General features: G+C 43.3%; 1 protein-coding gene across 2 annotated transcripts in view; it reads right to left on the reverse strand.

Annotated features, from left to right (window-relative positions):
* The window catches only part of KDR (kinase insert domain receptor), a 47083-nt gene extending 38644 nt beyond the window's left edge, over nt 1–8439 (reverse strand). For both annotated transcript variants that reach the window (XM_047798590.1, XM_047798589.1), the window contains exons 1-3: nt 8066–8439; nt 4143–4236; nt 1761–1957 (exon numbers count right to left, since the gene is read on the reverse strand). In XM_047798590.1, coding sequence (XP_047654546.1) covers nt 1761–1957; nt 4143–4236; nt 8066–8132 — 358 coding nt within the window. In that variant the 5' untranslated portion in view covers nt 8133–8439. The remainder of the gene's footprint in view (nt 1–1760; nt 1958–4142; nt 4237–8065) is intronic.
* Nucleotides 8440–16223: the final 7784 nt, after the last annotated feature.

A 16223-nucleotide genomic window follows, 5' to 3' on the forward strand; every position in this document is an offset into this window, starting at 1 on the left:
GGACCAGAGGGGATACTAAAGGATGGTCCATAGGGAATACTTCAATGTTTTCTTTTCCATTGTTAAATTTCATAACCAAAATCTTGGACAGCTCACCTCCTAAAACATTAGGCTCAGACAGGAAGCAGAATTTGATGGTATACCCAAAGACAGGCAGTGCACAAATAAACAGTACTTAATACTCCCTACTTTTCATTCACATGCTATGAAATATTACCTAGCTTGCTTACAGAGCAAGCCTTTGGAAGCTCAATTAACCCCTTGACGTAAGACTAAAGCTATTCAGTAAATTAGTTCTATTTCAGTATCCCAAAAAAAGGAAATAAACAAAAGAAACCCAAACAACCACCCATCCTCTCAAAATAAAATATTTACTGTAACTGCATGAAATGAATTTTCACATGTCTCCAGGTTTCCTGACTTGGGGAGAAGGAAATAACGAGATATTATGGGAGAGGTTCATCTTGTAGTATTTCCAGACAGCCTGAAAGCAGGAAATCCTTGCAATCTTCTGAGAAAGCCTGATCTCCCAAGACTGCCAGATCAAAAGGAGCCAGAAATTCTCCAAGATCTGAGCCTTGTTTCTTTCAAATTCTGCAGAGGGGAGGAGGCGGGCGCCAAGCTCTGTCTTAGATTGTGCTTACCCTGGGCAAAAGTAATTCTCAAACACTGTGCAATCCAGGAGTGACATACGTTATTTTGATGTGGCCTCCACTGTTCCATTGCATTGACCATATTGCACTACTGAAATGGAAATGGAGACAGGCAAGTGTGTTTCCCAAACCTGACGAAACGCCTGTTCTGTAAAAGATGCTTCTGGGAAAAAAAACGTCTAAGCCATCTTCACCTGCTTCCAATCCTCTGGGGTATAAAGAGGTATATAAATGTATAAATAAAATGTCTAAAAAGCTCACCTTTACTGAAAAGAAACATATTTAGACTATCTAAGCAAAATGCTATCCAACACCTATATTCACAAAAATTATAGGATTGGTATCTCATTGGTATAGGATTGGTATCTCAGGTTTTCCCAGGAAAATTAAGTTACTATAAGATTTGTGAAACACAAAAGAAAGAAAAAATTCAGATTATAAATACATGTGACATGGGTTTTATCCTTCCTGGATGTCCAGTTGGTCTCCACAGTATAAATCTCACATTACAAACCCTAAATGATACGGCATGTAATCCCGGATCTCAGACCACCCAAGCAAAGGAAGAAACACTGTTCTCAAAAGGCCCTTTGAGGCAGTGTCTTCATTTGCACAAATGTGTGCAAATGGTTTTTTATAAAGCCTAAGTGGGGAAAAGAGAAGCTCCTAGGTACAAAAATGCTCCAGCACCCTGGGCCGACCCCCTCTGCATTCTTGGGGAAATCTCCGACTCTGCTATAGATAACCTATCTCTCTCACAGAAACCTCGCCGTAATTCACCCCTGAATCTGCTTTTCAAGGATTTCAGGACTTTTTCCCTCAAACATCAGAAAGGCTTCTTAGAAATCTCCATAGCCAAGTGTGAACACAGATGTCCCTTGGAAATAAAGATCAGAACCCGACTAACTGGGCAAAAGAGATGGCATGGGGTCCAAGCTCCGGGACAAGTCTTATTCTCAGGGGAGGCCTTGGAGAGAAGGAGTTTGCATATTCCTGTTAGCAGACAGCCTCTAGAACCAGCCTTTGCTGTCCTCAATTCTTCTTTGCACCTATTGTGTCTTGTAACTTGGAATCAACTTGGGAAGTAAATTCCACTGAACCACTTACCTTGAACGTACACATAGACGACAGAGGCCATGTCAGTGTCCGGGTAGAAGCACTTGTAGGCTCCAGTGTCATTTCCGATCACTTTTGGAATTGTGAGCATCTTACAGAAGAAGCCGTCACTGCAATCTGTCACCTCCACTCGTTCCTCAGAGCCACTCTGATTGTTGGGCCAGAGCCAGTCCAAGTCCCTCTGACCCCTGAAAAAGTCATCCAAGCAAATATGTATGTGAAATGCCTTACTATGAGGTTGTTTCTAAGAGAACAAGAGATTTAGTTGTGAAATTTAAACTCTTCAACAGTCAGATTCACAGCCTCTACCAACAATGACAGGTTATATGGGCAAATGACAAAAAGCCAGAGTCTCAGCATCAGAAATCACTTCTAGGGGATTCCTGAGTTTTCTATTAACGCACTCATTCATTCAACAAGTATTTATTAAGTGTGTGCTATGTGCCAAGTGTTGTTAAAGACAGAGAATACAGCAGTGAACAAATCAGACAAAAGCAATGCCTTTCTGGAACCTCATTCCAGTTGGAGAAGACAGGCAATAAAAAAGTAAGTACCCTTCAATAAAACTGAAACAAACAAAATGAAATGTATTGTATAAAAGGAAGAGCTCTGGAGGGAGGGGCTCAATGAAGTGGGCCTTATGAATATCGAGAGGAACACAATTTCAGGCAGAAGAAACAGCAAAGGTCAAGGCAGTAGGGTGGGTGCCTACCTAGAGTATTAGGGGAATAGCATGGAAGCCAGAGTAGCTAGGTTAGAATGGGCTGTCAGGAGAGTAAGAGGTGATGTTAGGCAGGAAGGGGACTCAACTGTCCAAGGGCCTCCTAGGACCTTGGAAAGATGGTATTAAAACACAGTTTACTGGAGTTCCCATCATGGCGTAGTGGTTAACGAATCCGACTAGGAACCATGAGGTTGCGGGTTCGATCCCTGGCCTTGCTCAGTGGGTTAGGGATCCAGCATTGCCATGAGCTGTGATGTAGGCTGCAGATGCGGCTTGGATTCCACACTGCTGTGGCTCTGGCATAGGCTGGCGGCTACAGCTCTGATTCGACCCCTAGCCTGGGAACCTCCATATGCCACGAGAGCGGCCCAAGAAATGGCAAAAAGACAAAAACAAACAAACAAAAAAAGCAGTTTACTTTTACTGCAGCATTTCTCTACAAAGCCCCAAAGAAGACAGTCAACACCAAGAACGTAACATCACTGCCCTTTCTTTAAAGGGCTTGAAATTTTCACACAGATGCAGCTACATTAACAGAGTTAACACACTGCATCACTTTTTTAGGACATCAAGGGAGCATGGGATCTTGAGGGATTTTAAATAACCTTTGTTGTCAAGAGTGGGTAAGAGGAAAATCTACTGACAAGTGCATCTTGAAATAGCAATTCTAGAGAAACAGCACCTGTTACTGGGTTTTTCCCCCAGGGCTGGGTATTGGTGACCTACCCTTGATAAGGGATTAGTATATCCTTTACACTTGGCAAGTGAAAACAGACCTGGGTCACTGTGCTGAACACTTGGCATTCATCAAGCAGAAACAATGGCAATAAGCTCCCCAAGGTTCTTTGTGGACCATCAGCACTCTTCTCAGAGGGCAAGGTCACCTCCACCCATCATCTCTGCCAAAACCCACACTGATCCTGAGAAGCCCCTGGGCTTGTCATATGCATAATCACGAGATTGAACCCTGAGGTCTTCTACTTTTCATGTTGAGGTAGGGGCTGGGAGGCAAAAGGTTGAAACCCCCTCTTCTTGACAAAGAGGCCTATTTCCCTAGTTAGCAAAAGTCAAGAGCACCACTTCTTGTTAGCTGCTGACAGATAAATATGCCAGAACTTAAAGCCAGAGCATGATATGCACTCAGTAACATTAGTGGCTGATTATTAAATTGCTACTACAGTCAGAATTTTACCATAAAGTCCGTGAAAAGAGCGAAACAGATATCCACAAAACAGATATCCAAGAGCCATTCTGCATATAATAAATATGTCCCCCAACTTCTTTAATTCTAAAAGTACATCCTCAATTTCATTTACTTATTCAATATTTATTTATTGTGTACCTACTATATGCCAGGTGCTATACTGGCTATTAAGGTGTGTGTGTGTGTGTGTGTGTGTGTGTGCTGGCAAAGGATAATGGGAAAAAATGCCAGCAGAAATGGCAGTACAGAATTTGAGGGAGAAAAAGTTTTCACTTTTTCATACTCACTTTCTTACTTTTTCATAGCACATCAGTTCTTAGAAACCTCAATACTTATAAACAATTACCACAACTCTTTTACAATTCTGCTATGTGGAAAGTATTTTTCCTTCAACGAACAATGAGATATTTAACACAGGAAATGTGAATCCAAAATGAATCCTTACCTGCAAGTAATTTGAAGCGTTGTGTTAGCCATAATGGTAAGTATGTCTTTTTGTATGCTGAGCCTGGGTGGATCAAGAGAAACACTAGACAAACCTAGAAACAAATTAAATAAACGAATGTGATTGCCACTGAGTCAGACCCAATAGGAAACACCTTCCATAAACAATGCACACTCTATACTTTAAAAGGCCTCTTCAGCAATTCGTTGTATAAAACCTGTGAATTTACTTTTCACCATTCCCAGTAAAAGTTCATGAGCTGTGTCATAACAGGAAGAATGGGCAGATGGTCATAAACCAACACAACAGTTCTGCAATTCATGGAGCGAGGGTGGAGTTCCTGTTTTCCTGCATTGCCAACTTCAAGGTCTTACAAAAGGATATGGGACATTGAAACCAAATGAACCTTCATCTGATGATCTCACTCCCCCGGGAAAGGACCCACTGACATTTCTTATAAAACATAGGATGCACACATTTGACTAAACTGCTGATTAATGAAACTACTTAGAGATGGCTCTTTACAGTTCATCTAGGTACTTCGGGGGGGATGGGAAAGTCCATGACCTTGTCTCATTCTCCTTTATCAATTCTCTAGTGCACTTCCTCTGGCAACTGAACTGCCAAGGTTGAAAGACTGCACATTAAAACTAGGCAAGAGGAATTGAGGAAAGAAACATTTTCCAACGTCATATAATATGCCTATTCATATACTCTTCCCCAGAGAACAGGACGTAAAAGGGGTAATGATAAAAATTGCAATTGGGGAACCTCAACTTATTAATCACAGCATGGAGCTTGTCCCGATACCCAGCTTAGAGCACAAGAAACATATCTTTACCTAAATATATCATGGGGCAGATTCCTTGCCATGAGTTACTCCACAGCGAGAACACTGAGTTCTCTGCCAGCAAAGAGCTACCAGGTGTTGAAAAAGTATCAGAGAAAGAAAAACTGTCTACCATGCTATGGTCTTATCTGACATCCAGATCGTCAAAACACCACCCTAAAAAGTGACTGATCCTAGGTAAGCACGAAGCTTCGTATGATCTGTAACTCGCATCTACTAAAAACAAATGGCTCTCTAGGCCTAAACTGGCACTGACATTGTTAGGCAAATAAGAGAGTATTAGCACATATGAGTAAACAGAGTATGAGCAAATGTCCAGTGCAAATATCCAGAGCGCTCAATCTGTGGCCCTCAAAGTGAACAGCTGCAGGCAAAATGAACAACTGATTGCACATGTCCTCAAACACTCACCCAGTGGTGCAAAACAGGTTGCTGACATAACTGTAGATTTGTTGATGAATATCAAATTTTTTTTAAAAAACTGGACATTGTCATATCAATAAATCTCAGAAACTAATTGTCATAGGAACTAATGTACGTTTGGGGCAGTGGTTCTTTTTTTTTTTTTTTTTTTTTTTCAGGGCCACACCCGAGGCATATGGAAGTTCCCAGGCTAGGGGTCAAATCACCACTGCAGCCACAGCCACAGCAACGCCAGATCCAAACCAGGTCTGCGACCTACACTGCAGCTCATAGCAATGCTGGATCCTTAACCCACTGAGCAGGGCCAGGGATCGAACTTGCATCCTCATGGATACTAGTCGGGTTCTTCAACCACTGAGTTACAGTGGGAACTCTGGGGCAGTGGTTCTTAAACATTAGCATGCGTCAGAATATTCCTAGGCCTACAAATCTGCATTTTAACAAGCATTTCAGATGACTCGGTCAGACATGGTCTGCAGGCCCCTCTTGGATAGCGAGTGGTCTGGGCGGTCATGCTTAGTTAATCAGCATAGCACTTTTCAGTATGAAGGAAACAGTTGTCCCCAAAGTAGGCAAATGATGAAGCAAAGTGTTTAAAAAGCAAAAGAACACTCTTCCAATAACAGAGTCCCGCTCTGTCGAACAAAAGGAAGATGAAAATAATTCATTGGGATGAGCACAGAGACCAATCTTAACTGGGAAACACTAGGTTGAGAAACACATCAAAAACAGTAACAATACAATTCGCAAGATGTCCCAAATGAGAAAGAACCCATTATTTGGGCACATTCACGTGAAGAAAAAATGGTAGCAAAGACTAAGCTCTAAATAAGCTTTGTTTACCCCACCCCACCATCAGACTAAGAGATTCTTGGAGATCTCTCATAAATCATTGCCACAGATTATCTCACACTCTAGACACACTTTCCTATGTTAAAAAAAAAAAAAAAAGGTTCTCCATTCATAGAGAGCCAAAACAACACCACACTATTCTAGAGACATGTCTCCAACAAAAAAACTATTCAACAAGGCTATCAATAATGATAACTTCAAATTCATATATGTAGACCAATGCTCAATTTCTTTTTGCTCCAATAAGCTTCATTCATTTTCACTGGCAAGTTTGAGTCCTGCTCTTCAGAAAGTTCTAAAGAAATAACTCTAAGTAATACGCTGCTACTCAATAAAAAGCTCTTCTATGTTCAAATCCCATAACCAAAATTAATTCATTTGTGCACTATTACCCTTCCAGCTCGAAGACAGGAAGGAAAAACAACAGTGCCTCTGTCTCTAGAATTTGATGGCATCAATTATAGCCCAATCCAATTAAGCAAGTCACACACTCCAAAAGGGCAACCTCATCATTATAGTCAGGGCATTTCAGTTACTACTGCTGCGCTATGAAACACCCCAGGCTTAAAAGCAACTCACTTCTTTGTGGGATACAGAACAAACCATATGTTCCAGACCTTCATTCTCTCCTGGTGAAGGGGGAGAGGAGGTCTTGTCAAGGACAAATAAGTGTCCCTAGTAGAGCTGGCCTGGATGAACCAAGTCATGATTAAGAAAATTCAGCAACTATAGACAGATGATTTTGTTACTGCATACGCTTGTGTCTTTTTAAAAAGACACGTGATTCTTTAGTTTATAAGGAATTTCCCCTGAATCATTTAACTTTTTTCTCCTTTTCACCCTCTCCCCTTTCTCACCCTCCAAGGAAATTTGGAAGTCAGCAAACTGAGGCCACAGAAAAGATGCGAGAGAGAGAGAATTTATTGCATCAGGAGCATGTGTGTTCCTAATCCTGAAGGAGACTGAAATTTTAGACAGCAAGGAGAGTGGTGAGTGGCGCCAAATCTAGGTACCAAATTCCTAGAGTAAGTTTTCAGAACGTGAACTTCTGACCATGTGCTTACCCAGAGGACCAAAACGTTTTGAAAGATAAGTTGTTTTCCATAGAAAGGTGACTATGACTTGGGACACTGGGAAGCTGTCACAGACAGAGGTCCAAGCCCCGATTTTCCGTTTCTCTCTTCGAGGAAAGAGGCATCCCGCCCCAGGAAGAAGAAAAAATGTCTATCTCCTCTGGCCCCTCAACCTCATACACTGGGTGTGTATGTGAGTTCGAACCAAAGGGACCAGCAGACTGAGTCCCTTTTCGACTTCTACAGAGGCAGAGCTAAGTGCCCGGTGCCATCCGGACAAGCCGGCTCGTGGTCCCTACAAGCTTGCTTCCTCGCGTCCAGGATAGGATGGTGTGCGCGGCCGGACGGACAACGTTTCGCCGCCTGTTCCCGCCTGCGGGGGCACCTCCTGCCTGCCAGCCCCGGGCGCCTTCCCACTCCCGCCTCCCAAGAGCCCCAGGGTGTATCAGCTCCGCGGGACACGCTCCAGCCCAGGCCCCTGTCTCGGGCCAGCGTCGTGGAAATGGAACTGGGCTCAGGAGACCACCAACTCGCCGGGTAATCTTGGGCCAGGCATTGAGCCTGTTTCCTCTTTGGTAAATGAACGAACACAAAGTGTCAAGTCACTTTCATCTCTGCAGCGCTATGATTCCGAGTTAGGTCCGGCCTCCAGGTCCTCTCCGTATCCCCATCTCTCCGCCCGCACCCGACCTCTCCGCTTTCCTTCTAGGGAGTGGGCTCCTTACCCACGGAGGCAGCCCGGGTCTCCACGCAGAGCCACAGAGCAAGGGCCAGCAGCGCCTTGCTCTTCATCCCGCACCTCGCACTGGGCGCAGTGCCCAGAACTTGGGCGCAGGTTCTCTCTCCCTGGTCCTGCTCCGCGAAAAAGGCGCGGAGGTGGAACGCGCACAGCAGCGCAAGGCTCCGGTGCGCGCAGGGCGAGGATGCCCCAGCTCCGGTCGCGGCTGCAAGGGCGTCTGCGGGGGCCGGTAGGAGAGGATATCCCAAGTGTCCGACCGCTCCGGGCTTTCTGAAGAGAGCAAGCGCTGCCCCGCGCGGGCAGAGAAAACAACCATACACCTCCCGCTCTCCCGGGGTCCCGGGACTCAGTGCAGGGTGGGAGCCAAGGCCGAAACTCTAGAGCGAGGGGGCGGGGATACGCGGGGCGGGGCTTCCCTTTGCAGCGGCCCCCGCCCCTCAGCCGGGCAGCAGGCGCGGATCCGGTGCTTCCCACGCCGGTAGAATCTTCCGATCTCCCCTCTCGCTCCGGACTGCGCCTGTCCCCTAGTCTCCCCACCCTGGCGCAACAACTCCATTTCTGTAGGAAAGAAAATGTAGCCCATCAGGGGTTCTGAGCTTCGCCAAGATTCAGTCGCTTGCGGTCCCCCACCCCAAGATACTGGAGAAACACTGGGAAGGCGGCAAGGGACACTGCGCCCTCAAGAGGCGCGCCAAAGTTTGAGATGGTCTTGGGCGCCGCGCGCGCCTGGAGTGGCTGCGGAGCAGGCTGGGGATCTGCAGCAAGTTGAGGCCACAAGGGAGAAGCGAATACTCAGCAGAGATGAATGCAGGATCGCAAACCGGCAGTGACTCCGGCCAGTAGAAGTGATTTGCTTGGCCAGTGCAGTTGTAGTTTAAAAATCTGAATCTGAATTCCTTTGGTTCGAATATTAACTTGCTCAATTCTCCAAAGTTCCCCCTATTTCCTTATGCCTGGTGGCTTCAAATGTTGTTACCCCCCCCCCCCCCTTGCTCCCCAAAGCATTTAAATTCGGGACCCTCCCCCTCTACCTGGCTTTACCCAAAAACCTACCTCAGGCCTGCGGGGAGCTGGAGGTACTCGAGGCTCTGGCATACCCGCGGCGTGTGTGAGGGTCTCTGCAAGAAAGGCCATCTGTCCACCGTGTTACCGACCACAAGTCCCTAGCACGATGCTTCCTCAGCCTTTTCAGAGCAGAGCTTCCAGCCAAGACCCACTTAGGCCAAGGGCAAGGAGGCTGCCAGCAGTCTTCACTGGAGAGGCAGTGAAGTAAAGCTTCCAGATCCTGGGCACCTGAGAACACTGTGTCGCCAAAACTCACTACTCTTTGTGGCTCTGTTCAGAGGAGAACATGGATTTCTTCCTAACCACATTGGTTCTTCTTTTCTTTCCATTTCTCCCCACACCTGGGAGGTGACAGCAGATGTCTCCTAACCTTATTATATGGAATCTTCCAGATCCCTTCATCTCTTACTTCCTGGGTGCTTTGCCATTTCCTTCTTTCTTTCTTTCTCTCTCTCTCTCCCTTCCTTCCTTCCTTCCTTCCTTCCTTCCTTCCTTCCTTCCTTCCTTCCTTCCTTCCTTCCTTCCTTCTTCTTTCTTTCTTTCTTTCTTTCTTTCTTTCTTTCTTAATTTTTGGCTCCTCCAGGAGGCTTGCAGGATCTCAGTTCCCCTGCCAGAAACTGAACCCAGGTCATGGCAGTGAAAGCCCAAATCCTAACCAGCAGATCACCAGGGAACTCTCTCAGGTACTTTTTAAAGGCAGCTTAAAGGACCATCCTTCAGGGAGATGAAGAGGTAGAAATATTTTATTTCTACATCTACTCCAAACTTCTCCTCCTCCTGAAGTACACAATTAATGTACTGTGGCTTTTCTTTCACTATTTTAAAAATATTTACTGTATTTACTCTTCTATTTTGTCAGGCTGACGACTGAAATACTATAACTCTGAAATATAATGAATGTATATGGTTTAAAATTTTTTAATATGAAAAGGTTTGGAATGAAAAGTCCTTTCTTTAGCAGAGGCAAGCATTTTTATCTTTCCTTTTTTTCCAAGCAAACGCTATGCACAGGTAGGTATATCATACTCCTCATTCCACAAAGGGTAGCCTTAGTATAAATATTGTTTGAGTGTTGGCTTTTTCACTATAAAATATAATTCGAAATCATTCTATATCAACCCTCACGGTGCCATCATATTCTTTTTCACAGTAGCATAGTGTTTTACTGTACAGATGGTCTAATATTTTACCTAGGAGGTATTTCTTTGTCAGGGCCAGGGGTGTACTTAAAGAAACGCCTCTCTTCCTGCAAGTAAACTTAGCAAGGAAAACAGGATGGGCTCTGGCAAAGCTGCATAAGGGGGAGGGAGATGGAACCTGGTTCAGAGAAGGCAATTTTTCTCCATCTCCATCTCCAAACAATTCTCTCTCAGCTTTATTTACAATTCACGACACTTCCTCTTCCACGGCTCACTCAAGAAGATAGTGTCTCCTCTGAATGCAAACCAGAACCTGCAGGCCCATGGTAATAGCCCCCTTTAGAAGTCTTAGAGGAAATGATGCGTCTTTGATGGCCACAAGACCAGAATTTGGCAGGGGCTCAATGAAATCAGTCTACCACATTCCCTCCCACACAGCACTTAGAAGTGCCTTGAGTTCATGAAAAATGACAAATCCTGTTTTTTGTTTTTTTTTTTTTTTTAAGTCTCTTCCATGTGTAACACCCTCCCATTATCTGGCACTGCTGCAAAAGGAGTGATTTGTGAGTTAATCAGGCTGTACACGGGAGATTGCTACCTATCAAAGTAGTATGTTCAGTGCCGCATAAATTGTGTTCAGACACCTTTGGGGGTGAGGCAGCCAAGAGCGGTGCTAAGTATACAGAGGCCACTTTGGCTGGGCTTACCTCCCAGGCCTACCCCTTACTATCCACGTGATCTTGACCAACTTCCTGGCTGCATATCTAGGAAACAATAGATGATAACAGTAGCTTCTTCCTAGGGTTTTTGCAGGAATGGAACGAGTTATTGCACATACAGCATGACCTAACACCTGGTGAGCACAGATGCCTGGCACATAGTAAGCACCCAAGACACATCAGGAAGCATTCTGCAAAGGTTAACTAGAGCACGCTGCATGGTCTCCTTCCTGTTGCTGCGACAGGAATGGCAAATAAAGCTCATTTCTTCAACAGCAGTTTCTGATCACCTACTATGCGCTACCTGCGAGAGACTAGAATTATGATGGTGAAAATATAGGCAACGTGAGCAGAAATGAGCAGTCCTCATGATAGCTCCACCCAGGGCAAATTTAACTTAATCACAGAGTGTTCTGTATCTCCAGCTGTTTCTTCAGGCTTTGTGCACCCAGCATGTAAATCGTTCAAATCACTAAAGCACGCTGCATACATTACACTCTACGGTGCCAACTCCAGTTCCATCACCACTGGTATTTTGGACTTCATATCTTAAAAAGTAAATAGGAAGACTAGCACGAGGTTAATAACTGTGGAACTTAGATGATGAGTATATAGAGGCTCATTTTACTCTTCTTTGTACATTTACACATTTAAATTTTTCCATGATTAAAAAAAAAAACTGTTTTAAATAACTATAATCAAAGTGCTGCCTCATTTTGTGTAATACCATGGACTTTTCCACAGTCAGTGTCTTGGCATTACCTCTGGGACATGGCTGAGGCAGAGTCAGGCGGATGTGAACTTGCACTTTTTACTTCACATATCTCTATAACAGTTCTGCAAAATCAGAAAACGTTAACTTTTGCAAATAAAAAAAATTATGTAAATCCAGATCAGCTCTCTCTTGGAGTTCCCGTCGTGGTGCAGTAGAAACGAATCTGACTAGGAACCATGAGGTTTCGGGTTCGATCCCTGGCCTCGCTCAGTGGGTTAAGGATCTGGTGTTGCCTTCAGCTGTGGTGTAGGTCACGGACGTGGCTCGGATCTGGCGTGGCTGTGGCATAGGCCAGCAGCTGTAGCTCCAATTTGCCCCCTAGCCTGGGAATCTCCATATGCCACGGGTACGGCTCTAAAAAAAGACAAAAAGACAAAAAAAAAAAGATCAGCGCTCTCTTCTAGTGGCTGTTAGAGTTTCAAACACTGCCATTTGTCTTGATTTTTGTTTTTTTCAGGTGCACCTATGCCACAGCTGTGGCACATGATCTTTATTCTACTGTGCTGGGCCAGGGATTGGCTTCAGAGTCAAGGCTGGATCTTTAACCTGCTGCCGCAAAGCTAGAACTACTGCCATTTCTTGATTACACACTTGCATGACACTTTCTCCTGCTTGTTTCACTTAATTTGTTTCCAATATTTGTTTGTGCTCTAACTACTAGAGCCCTGACTACATTGCCAGATGTTGGCAGGATTTCATAGCCCATTGTACTTATGACTGTCACGCACTGGGAAATGGTAAGCACCCTTTATCTCTCATTACCCACCTTCATTACACACCCATATATGCTTTACTCCCCACGTGACTTATTTTTAACTTAAAACATATTTGTACATTCAAGGAAAAAAAGATAATGTCACTGCAAAGCCAGGCTTGCCTTGGTTGTTTCCATCAGTGTTTGGTTTCATTCATAAAAGTCTTACCTTCTAATAAATATAAGACAAACTCCCCATCCTTTTGGTGAAACAGATGACACAGAACGTCATTACTTGCCACCTGTGCAGGAAGGGTCTCAATTACTATACATATACCTGCCTATGTGCCCTCCCCAAACTCACCCATATGGTTTCTTGTTATACCTCACAAGGATAAATATAACAATTTTTAAAATGGAAAGCATTCAGGGAATTTAAATAATCCACTGAAAATCCACACAGCACCAGAGAAGGATGTTAGGAAATACAAAAGCCAGCACTCACTGGGGCACATCCTATGAGCAGGCGCTGTTCTGAATGCTTCACTGCACCCCTTGCTTCATCCTTGCAATGTCATATGAGGCCAGCAAGCACTAGTAGCCATTCTTCCTGAAGAAGAAGTGTGAAGACAAGAAATTGCTTATCCTTAAGGAAATGTTCCTTTGCTTTCCCAAGTCTTGCAAAAAAGAAAAAGTTGTTTTACCTGTTTGCAAACAATCATTGCATAGTTTTCTCACTGTTCGTTAATGATTTGTTAAAAGTCAAGATACTCTTTGCTTTTTTAAACTAATAAGAAGTCCATTTTTGGAGCACTTATTATGTGCCAGGTGTTTTCCTTGGATTATCTTATTGTCATGTTTACGGTCTCAGAGGAGAAGATATTATTTTCCTTGGGGGTAAGGGGATTGAGATTTGAAGGTTTAAGTAATTTTCCCCAAATCCTACAATCCCCAGACTTAAAAACAGATAGTAGTGAACATCCGAGGACTCTTCCAAGCACATACAGTCTCTTGTTGAGGATTTGTCTTCTTCAAGGGATGAAGCTGAGTCAATTGATATCACTGGCTTCCTCAGCTTTTCCAAGATGATAGCTTCCTTTCCCAAGGGCGATGGAAGGCCAGGGGTGACTCAGGAGACTCACTCTGCAATGGACAATCAAGGCAGAATTAAAGACAGGTAACTAGATCTCCTCCACCCCAGGAAACTATTCCCCCCTTCCCACCAACCCAGCCGGATTCTTACCCTTTAAAAGAAAACCAGTTTCTCCTGCACACATAATCACTTGTGCACTTGGGGTATTTTTTTTTTTTTGTCCTTTAGTCTTTTAGAAAACTTTTATTTGTTCTTCAATACCCAGCTTAAATGTCCTTCCCAAGTATATGTTTTATTAGTTTTTTATTCAATTGTCTTCTTGAATTGAGCTCCTCCCCCAAAGACATAGGCAGAGGTTAAATCTTACTGAGCAGGTAGTTGAGTGTAGAAGGATGGTTAAGGTTTAATGCATGATGTTGATACTTATTTAATAAAATGTACCCTGTACCTTCTATACTTATGATATATCTAATTAAATAGAGCTATTATCAAAGATACTATGGGGGTTCAAATTTAGTGGGTTAGCTATGTAAAATGTTTCTTACAAATCATTCTTATAGTCACATTTAAATAATAGCCATACACTTAATAAATATATCCAGAGCTATGCTAAATGTATACTTTATCCTAGACAAATTAATTTGGACTACTTTGTTATTCACAGAGTTAGGTAAATACTTTCCTTTTCTTAAACACAGCACTTATATGATAATATGACTATGTTTATGTAAATATTTCTCCCTCAAAAGCAGGAATTGGGTTAAATCTTTTTTTGTGTTCTCAACGCCTAGCACAGCCTCTGTGCATCCTCTCCTCTCAATACGCTCAAGTTCAAATGATTTTTTATTATTTCCCTTTCTGCCATTCTTTGTTCCTTCTTCACTTTTTAACCCGTCAGGATCACAAGCCTCTTAGGGATCCATCACAATCATATTTACAGAAAGCAACTTGCTGGAACAAACAGAACTACATGCAATGTCAACATAGACACAGGATGGAAGTTCTTAATTTATTAATCAGTGAAGACTGGAGTTTGCAGGGTGGGGGCGATTGAGTAACAAAGAAAAATAAAAAGAGCATTTATAAAGTTTGCATGTGCTATACCAAAACAAACAAACAAAAAAAATGTGTGACCTTCATTCCATGTCTGTGCCCTTTGCAGACTGTAACCATTTTCCAGTGAATTAATACCATCTCCTCTCTTAAAAACTTATCAAATTTTCAAAGAACTGAATAGTGCAAAAACAAATGCTTTCTTTCCCTGGAGAATTGATGTAAGTCACTCATCCCTCAAAAGAAGACTCTATTGTCTTCCAGTTTAGATGAATTAGTTTTCAGTGCTGTTCACACTTCTACAGAATAGCGTTTCTCAGTTATGTTGCTTTACCAGCACTGGGAGCTAATCAATGACAGCAGGAAAGTTCTATATTCTTGATATATAGATTTGGTTTCCAGAGTTTCCAAAACATTGGTGAGTAGTCCCTTGAGGCACAAATAAAAACGCTCTTGCTGTGTGTTTCTGAACATTCATTTCTAATACATCACTGCTTTGCTGTATGTAATAAAACTAAGCAGATCAACTCACCAAAGAACACCTAACACAGAGAGAAAGTTTTAAATAAAGTACAAAAATACAACTTCAGATCTAACTGATAATCATCCAAAAATTGGTCAGGCTGGTTACAGGCAGATGAAAGGCCATAAGGGAGTCATTTCATGCATCTGACCATATAATATAAATAGAAGTTCCAGATGTGGAGAAAATGAGTCTAGTAACAAGCAACACATCAAAAATATCAGACACCAAAATGGTCTTTAGATGATTTATAAAAGCACTTATATTTCCTTATCCTAAAGAATAAGGACCTTGACCCGGCTTCTTCCTAAAACTACTTAGTTGTTGGTTACTTTTACATTTTCTTCATCATAAAGGTTTTTGGAAAGAGATGTGGAGTTCCCTAGTGGTGCAGTGGGAGAGATCATCCCTCCTCTTCTCTTCTCAAATACAATAGCTTCTTCTCTGTCCCGACTTTGCCCAGCAACTACAGCACATCCATTCCACTGTCCACCCAAACCTGAAGCTCTGTCTTTGCTTGATGCTCATGACATTGTGCCTGCCTACCTCTCCAGCCAACGCTTTTCACCAGCTTAAGCTCTTTTGCTCAACCCTAAACACAGAGAATCTTTAAATCCTTCTTGGTCGTCATCCCTTTTCCTCTTCCATGACTTTCTCAGGGATCTCATTCCCCACCTTTCTTGTGCCTCAACTCTTTCTTTATGGGGATAACATGCAAAGTTATGCCTTCCAGCTCTAATCCCTACGCTGGCTCCAGACTCTAGTCTCCAGCCCTTCCTGGACATCTCCATGTGTATGTTCCACCAATCTCTTAAATCCAAAGTGTACAAAACTGAATCCTTTGTCTACTCACTCCTACGCTGCCTCCTATAGCCTACTCAGGTGCAGAGTCCTTCTAAATGCTTATGCTCTGTACCTTGCAGCCGTGTTACTCCCCTGTCCTCTTTCTTCCACCCAAACCCGATCTCGTCTACATTCTTTACATCTCTCATTTCCACCCCCTAGTTTCATTCATCAAGCTTCCCTGATTCATGACCATTTTTCCTTTTTCCTGGAATTTTCCAATCCATCCATCTCTCTGCT

Source organism: Phacochoerus africanus, chromosome 10 (genome assembly GCF_016906955.1).
Source record: "Phacochoerus africanus isolate WHEZ1 chromosome 10, ROS_Pafr_v1, whole genome shotgun sequence".
Classification (NCBI taxonomy): domain Eukaryota; kingdom Metazoa; phylum Chordata; class Mammalia; order Artiodactyla; family Suidae; genus Phacochoerus; species Phacochoerus africanus.